General features: G+C 38.9%; 1 protein-coding gene across 1 annotated transcript; it reads left to right on the top strand.

The window, feature by feature from the left end:
- The first annotated feature begins 5,610 nt into the window (after positions 1 to 5,610).
- On the top strand, positions 5,611 to 7,836 carry LOC110769951 (Glycosyl hydrolase superfamily protein). The gene is made up of 3 exons (XM_021974012.2): positions 5,611 to 5,889; positions 6,318 to 7,354; positions 7,472 to 7,836. Exons 1-3 carry the CDS (start codon positions 5,835 to 5,837, stop codon positions 7,529 to 7,531), a joined length of 1,152 nt encoding a protein of 383 aa, XP_021829704.1. The 5' UTR covers positions 5,611 to 5,834; the 3' UTR covers positions 7,532 to 7,836.
- Positions 7,837 to 8,403: the final 567 nt, after the last annotated feature.

Here is an 8,403-nt window from a genome sequence, read left to right as displayed (position 1 = left end):
CTACTTTGCTTCCGCACGGGGGCCTGTGACAGTAACTGACTCAATACTCCTGGACAACGATGTTGCCATTGGAGTGGCTAGAAATTTAGTGACTCCTAAAGATATACGTGTTCTGGGGACAAGGGATGACAACCGGGTCGTGAGCGATGCCCTGGCACTGAGCGTGCAGAGTACAGCAACAGTCGCAAGTTTGGGTCATCGCCTACTTGCGAAGTCCCATGAGGTAGAGGTGCTGAAAGGTCAGTTGGCGGCGGAGCGAAGTATGGTTGAGGAGTGTCAGACTGCTATAAAAAGCTTGAAAAGGGAGAGGTCAAGGATAGTGGAGGTGAATCGACACCAGCTAGAAGTATTGCGGGACGAGAATAAAAACCTATCAAAAATGGTAGAGTTGTACTCTCGCGACATGCGAAAACAGCTGGAGGACCTAGACAGACCGGTTAAACGCAAACAAGCGGATCTCGAGAGTAGTTACGCTCAAGCTAAGATTGCGATCTTTGGGAGCTCAAGTGATGAGCCCCAAGAAGCTGTGCGTGAAGCCCCGGAAGAGGACAGCCAGAGGGCCAAACTCAAAGCTCCAATGGTCGAGACACCAAGCACCGAGAAGAAATGATTTCCTACTGCATTATTGTTGTTTTTATTTTATTTTGTTGTTTTTGTATTTTCGTTATTTTGTTTCAGAAATAAAAGAGTAAGGTTGTAGAAAGAAAAAGAAAAAGAAAAAGAAAACACACTTCCCAACTAAAATAAAACAAAGACGACAAACGGAAAAGAAAACACATTTCCCTAACTAAAATAAGATAAAGATGATAGCCGAAAGGGAAAAGCAAAAACACAAAGCTCTAGAAAATGAAAGTAACGGGAAAAAAACATTAAACACCAGAAAACACGGAAAAAAGTAAAGTAAAGTAAAAGTAAAGGTGCTCCCCCTTGAAGCGATTAGGTCGAGTATGCCCGGGAAATCCGAAATGGTGTTGGCTCTCTCTCATCAGCATATGTCTATTTAAACCACACCTCTGCAAGCGGATGATATCCAGCATTTCTTCCTGCAACTCAAGGAAAAACATCAAAAAATCCAGAAACAGAAAAAAAAAAAAATGGCATCCTCATGCACTCACCTTGATGATCTCAACCTTGAGCTCTCACTTGCACCACCGAATGCCCAGACAAGGGCTCCTCCAACTCCTGTCTTCCCAAACTCCACATATCATCACGGCACGGCCTCAAACTTTGCTGAGGCAATACCGAACTTTTCTGAGGCACTGTCGAACAGAGCAGTGCGGCTAGGAGGCATGATTAGCAGCAAGCTCACTCCGACAGATCATCTGCATGTGGCACAGAGGTCTGATAAGGCAGCGGTAGAGGAGTCCCACAATTTGACTGTGCTCCACGCGGTCTCCGCTACCAATTTGGGCATGCGATTACTGGCGAGGACAAGGGAGTGTGCCGCGATGAGCGAGGAAATAGCTTCCTTGAAGGCTATGGTGGCGGACTTGCAGAAGCGGCTCTACTGTGCCAATCATCACGTGGAAGCACTGCAGAGAAAAAATGAGGACCATGTGGAGCTGCTGCAGATTCTACAAGTGCGAGAAAATAGAGGCAAGCCATGATGATGATGGAGATGAAGAAGATGAAGAAGATGATGAAGAAGATGATGATGATGTTGTTTTTTATTTTTATTGTTTTTTATTTTTTTGTTTTGTTTTTTTTTTTTTTTTGTTTTTTTTTTTTGTTTATGCAATGTTTGAATTGAAATAAAGTTTGTTTTTAACACTCAGAGAAAAAAAAAACTAACTAACCATACCACGTAAATAAATACATAAACTAACTTAACAAAACAAAAACAAAAACAAAACAAAAACAAAGACTTAACAGAAAAGAAAACAAAGAAAATAAAAATAAAAATAAAAAAAACTTAATTTAAAAACACACGAATATACAAGCAACTCATGGATGACCAGTTAAGGGCCTCAGAAAACACAGCCAGGGGATCCGGGAAGGTTGGAGGGGTCACAATGGTCCCGCTTAAAACCCAAACTTCTTAGACACCGAAGGTGTCGCCTAAAGAACTCCTAGACACTGTATTAACGGAAGTGCTCACTGGGGTTACCATAAGTCAGCTCATATGAAAAATCTTTTTTTAAAAATTTTTAAGATAGAAAAAAAACAAATTAAGATAAAATGAAACAACAAACCATAAACAAAAATGAACTAAGTACTGTAAACAAATTCAAACAAACAACATAAATTGTTGTACTAAAAGAAACAAACCAAGAAACCAAAGAAAAAAAACAAACAAACAGCACTTTCTATCACCCGTTTATCACCATTTGGACAGATTCGTTTCTATGTTTTTCAGCGTCGACCTATGTTCAGTTTTTAGGCTATAACTTTCCAACCGTAAGTCCACATTTTACGTTCTTTATATGGTTGGATTCAGCATAGAAAAACAAAGAACTCAACGCGGACCAAAAGGCAAAAACAACTACGAAAATAAACAGAATTCAAAGAAGAGAAAGGATTGAAATGCTCCCCCTTGAAGCGATTAGGTCGAGCGTGATGCACTTGGAGGTCGCGACTTCTCCCATTGCTCCACACTTCCCATTCTTATGATTGAGGTTGCCATCTCTCTCCATTTTTATTAAGCTATCATAAATTGCTAAAACAAACACACAAACTTGAAATGGAATTAAAAGGATTAGGAAATAAAAACTAAAATGAAAAGGAAAATCAACACACATCCAATTCCATGCTTCAAAGCAACAAGCATCAATGGGTTGTGTAAGCTGGGACTTAAACCCAGTTCTCTTGCTTGTTGGGCAATTGTCCTTTTCTGTTGGACTACAAACACAACTTGTCCATTAACGTCATTAACTTTAAAACTTGAAATTGTCTAGAAAAACATGAAAATGAAAAATAAAAATAAAACAAGTAGGGAAAAGAAATAGAACCAAACTATGTTGCCAATCCCCGGCAACGGCGCCAAAAACTTGTTGTGTAGATACAGCTGCACCAAAATAGATTCAGCTGCATCCTCAACTTGTGATACTCGCAAGTGCACGAGCCGTTCGGTAGTATAGCGTATGTAAGTGCGAGGTCGATCCCACGAGGATTGGTGATTGAATGATTCAATTCATTTTCCCTATACAAAACAGAAATGAAAAAGAAGGGAAATAAATAAAACAAGGAAGAAAGAAAATAACTAACTCAAGCAGATAAGTTCCCAAGTTCAATTAGATTAACGGATTGATTCTAGCTAATGTATGATTAAGCCATGGTGTGTGGTCATAACCTTGTGTTCCTAATTCCCTAATTTGATCATTTGTTGTCTAACCTAAAATTAAGCATTAGGAACCCATTAAGCATAGAAGAACAATTTAAACAACCAAGCATGTATCTAATCCCTGTTGTCGAATGTCCATACATACTCTTCCTATTCATAGTTCAATTCGAATTAAAGCATGGTGTCTACTCTTAATTCAAACCAAGATAGCTAACATGCAAGCCTAAATGGTGATCAATCATTCAAACTAGCATATTAACTTATAAGCATAATGAATAAGAACAAAAACCATAATTGAAACTTGGAAACTAATCAAACTTGAAACTAAAGAAAAGAATTTACATAATGAAAAGTAAAGTGGAACTAAGAAAAACTTAAGGAGAATTTCAGCACAAAGATCTCATTATAACAATTGAAAACTAGAAAGAGAAACTAAGAGAATTTGAGGGAGAGAAGGGAAGGGAGCTCTAGAGAAGTGTTTGAGAGCTCCCCCCCTTGGGGTGTGTTTACAAGCTTGGGAAACCTCACTATATATAGGCCTAAGGAAGCTGAAAATCTGAATTAAGTATGGCTAATGCATACAACACTTGTTTTATAAAATCTGAAATGGTTGATGCACTTCACTAATGCATACAACACTTCCATTATAAAATCTGAAATGGTTGATGCACTTCACTAATAAATCCCACCAGCAGCCCTAGCTCATCTTCATGTCACCATGACCAAGCTTCCAACCAGAAATAATAGCTCATCCTGAGGTCAGCATGACTAGCAACTTCAAGGGCTTACGAATTGGGCTTCCCTTAAGCAAATTAAGACTTTAAGCACTCAAACTTGAAGTTCAGAATGTCTTCTTTCCATCCATATATCATTTGGGCCAATCCAAGGTCGGAGGAGGAAGTTAAGGCCAAAACAAATTGCTAACTCATTTTGCGCGCTGATAAAATCCATCCTGAGCATGGCTCTGTGTTTGCTAGGTAACAGACTCCACAATTATCCAATGGGGCTGAATTTCGGATATGTTATAGTATACACCCATTGGAACAACTTTCATGAAGAATGTGGCCTCATCCGAGCTATGTAGATTGCTGAAACAAAGCTTGCAATATGACCTACGAAACTGGGCTGGCAGGGGACTGTAGCCAAAATTGAGTTTGTCTTTAAGCTCTTCATCCATTCATCCAAATTAGGCCGTAACATGCATGGATTGCATCATTTACTATCCAAAGCCCTCATTATTACCTAAAGCTCAATGAACTGAAAGATAAACACAAAAAGGATTAAAAGCACAAGTTTAACTCAAAAACATAACCAAATCATAAGCTAGAAGGGTATAAAATGATATACAATTATGAACCGATCAGAGGCCACTTCCCTAATTCCTGTTGCAGCTTCACTTTCCATAAGTGGAAACAAAATTAGCAGCCCTAGACTTTCTCACTCAGGTTTCTCCAAAATAGGAAAGTAACTTTACCAAAGCAAACGTAAGCTACATGTGGGTTAATTAAGCAAACAAATGCCTATAATAAATAAATAAAATAATAAAATAACCCAAATAAAACAAGAATAAAAATACAATAAATATTGAGAAAACAACTAAGGAAACCCCAGAGGTCGGCGGCCTTCCTTCTTTCGCCCTCCTCTCTTCTCTCCTCCTATCCTCTCTCCTCTCGTTCCCTTCCTTTCCCCGTTATTTTGTTTTGTGGTGTGGAAGCAGTCACCGTGAAACATTGTCGTCATCGTGATAGTCGTTATCTTTTGGCCCGCGTACACAAGGATTCAACTCCAGTTGTTAGCCTTCAACATGGATTTGGAGTTGCAATGTGAGAAATATGTCGAGGTGCGTAGGGTTCAGGTTTAGCTGGTATGCCGCTATGGCTCTCTTCGGGTTGCCCAAGAGGATGTGGAGCGGTGTTCCTACTCCCTAATTTTTTTTTTTTTAATAAAAAAAATTTCAGGAACTCTTTAGAACTTTGTTGTGTTTTATTTTCTCTTTAAGAGACTTTTTTTCTTTTAAACTTTCGGCCTTCGATACGGATTTGCCATTGCGCGTCAGAGTTAGATTGTAGGTTTGAGTATGCGTACTTTTGGTTGCTGAATAAGAGATTTTTATCACTTTGTGGATTGTGCGTGATATCAATTCAACTTCTTTTCTTGTTGCGTTTGGTCACTAAAGAAGATTATTCATATTTGGAACCATAGTGACTTCCTACTGTTTTGTTCCTCCTATCAATAAAATACTATTTCTCTTTATAAAAAATATATATATATATATATATATACAATGGAAAGTGAAAAAAACCCACCATAATCTAAAAAAAGCACGAGTACACGAAATCAAAACCTTTTTTCTTTGACAAAAAAAAAGGCGTTTTTTTCTGTTGCACAGAAATAAATGCAAAGTGCACACTCCCATATTTTTATAAATGAAATCTTGGGCATTGTTAGGTGGCTAAAGTAGAGTACGTGGTTCTGGGGATACAGGGGTAGTGGGGTGGTGGTGTTGGTGAAGTTGAAGGTGAAGGCCAAGGTGAAGGCCAAGATCGGATCAGTAATGGCAAGCTACACTGTCCTATTCAGAATTATTCTGGTCCTTCTTAGTCTCTCAGGTTTGTTCTTTTTCAAACTATTTTCTTGCTTACCAGTTTGGTTCCCAAGAAAGTGCAGGAAAAGAAAAAGATGGTAATTTCAGCTAAAAGCCTCAGATTTTCTTTCTGGGTCCTCTTAAACAAAATCTTCTCATCCGGGTCTTATATATCTCCTTTTTCGCTTTCTACCCACAAAAAGAACAAAAATATATATATCAGACACTTGAAATTTGAAACTCTGTTTTCTCTCCATCCAATTGAATTCAATCTTCTTTGCTATTTTCTGTTTTGAGATCAGTTCAGATTCATCAATCACTAATCTATACTGGGTTTTCATAAACTTAACAATTCTCTTCAATTTTACGTTAATTGCATTGGATTTAGGATCTGATTTTGCTCAAGATTTGGTGCTGCAAACTTTACCAACTCTGTTCTCAACTCTGTTTCAGATTCAGCTGTTCATGTCCTCAGCCTGAGCTTCGGGATCAACTATGGACAAATAGCCAACAACCTACCATCTCCCTCAAGAGTCTCCGTCCTTCTCCAAACTCTAAACGTCAGCAGAGTGAAACTCTACGACGCCGACCCGAACGTCCTCCAAGCATTCTCAAACTCACAAGTTGATTTCATCATAGGACTCGGCAACGAAACTTTGCAGAACATGAAGGATCCTCTCAAGGCCCAAGCTTGGATCCAGCAGCACGTCCAGCCTCATCTTCCCCAGACAAAAATCACCTGCATCACCGTGGGAAACGAAATCCTCGGCGGAAGCGACGCTCAGCTCATGTCGTATCTCCTCCCTGCAATGCAATCTGTCTATGAAGCTCTTGTTGATCTTGGGCTCTCCAAGCAAGTTACTGTCACAACAGCACATTCTCTTACTATTTTGGGAGACTCCTACCCTCCTTCATCTGGGCGTTTTAGGCAAGATCTTGCTGAGTATATCCAGCCAATTCTCAGTTTTCTTGCACAAGTTAATTCACCTTTTCTCATAAATGCATATCCATATTTTGCTTACAAGGACAACCCTGGAGAAGTTCCATTAGAGTATGTGCTTTTTCAGCCTAATTCTGGCATGGTTGATTCAGTTACCAATCTGCACTATGATAACATGTTGGATGCTCAGATTGATGCTGTTTATGCTGCCATCAAGGCAATGGGGCATACCGATGTCGAAGTGCGAATCTCCGAGACGGGTTGGCCTTCGAAGGGGGATCCGAATGAGGCCGGAGCCACGCCGGAGAATGCAGGGTTGTACAATGGGAATTTGATGAGGAAACTTGAAGAGAGGAAAGGAACTCCGGCTAAGCCTTCTGTTCCAATAGAGATGTATGTTTTTGCACTTTTTAATGAGGATTTGAAGCCTGGCCCTGCATCAGAGAGGAATTATGGGCTCTATTATCCTGATGGCACACCAGTTTATGATATTGGCTTCAAGGGTTATCTCCCTCAGCTAACCTTTTCTGCCGACTCAAATAAAAATAATGTAAGTAAAAAAAAAAATATATACCCTTTGTTCACTTGTCTGTTTTATGATCTTGGGTTAGAGTTAATTTTGTGGTTTAATATCTAATGCCGCTATGTTTTCTTGCATGTTTTGCAGGTCCTCTCCATCTTCAACTTTCTGCTCTTTCTTATTGTGTACTTATTATTATCTGCTTAATGCTCCCAAATTTTGGGCTCGATCCTAAATCAATTGGTTCGCATTAAGTTCGTTCAAATGTCTGGGGACTTGGGAGCCAACATATGCATGAAGAATTCCTCAATATTTTTCCAGGGCAAAAGGAGTTCTACAGTCTGATAGGTTATAGCTTCAATGAATTCTTATACTGTATATGGACCGTCACATGTATTTACATAAACTTCTATATTAGCTAAGTACACCAAGCCAATATTTATTTACCACGTCATTTACATTTTACACCTTGCTGAATAATGGAAGAGGATCACTATTATTTTCATTTTCAATGTATTTTTCTCCTCAGATATTCTATTTCAATTCAGAAAAAAGTAGAACAATTCAGAATGATCTGTAAATCAATACATGGTGGGAAATCAAATGGGTATCTGTGACGTAGAAAGAAGCCTGTCAAGTTCTGTCCACTTCATACGTGCACCAAGTGGACTTTTTGACATAAAATAATTAGAGAAAAGAAAAAAAAACAGAACCAATTTGATGAAATATAATGTCACAGAAATTGTTTGTATTCTGGGAGTGGTAAGGGGTCTCTGTCCTCCTTATCTTTCCAGTTGTATTCATGCATGTGAATCTTTCTGTGAAATGAAATTCTGTGTGGCTTGAGCTTCACAAAAGTCCAACTTGGCTTTCGGACAAGGAAAGGAAAACCATTTCAGTCATCTTCTTTTTGGGGTTGCCTTTTCTTCTTATATTCTTCTATCTTTTCCCTGGTCACTAAAATTTAAAATTCAGAATAAAACCTTATCAGCTTTGTCTCTGGGTGCGAACTCTATCTGAGAAATAGCTATCTCTTTGTCTGCCATACGGCTCTGCATTTGTATTTTAATCTGTTTGCG

Source organism: Prunus avium, chromosome 6 (genome assembly GCF_965620075.1).
Source record: "Prunus avium chromosome 6, drPruAviu1.hap1.1, whole genome shotgun sequence".
In the NCBI taxonomy this organism is placed as follows: domain Eukaryota; kingdom Viridiplantae; phylum Streptophyta; class Magnoliopsida; order Rosales; family Rosaceae; genus Prunus; species Prunus avium.
This window is presented reverse-complemented; position numbering and strand designations above follow the sequence as displayed.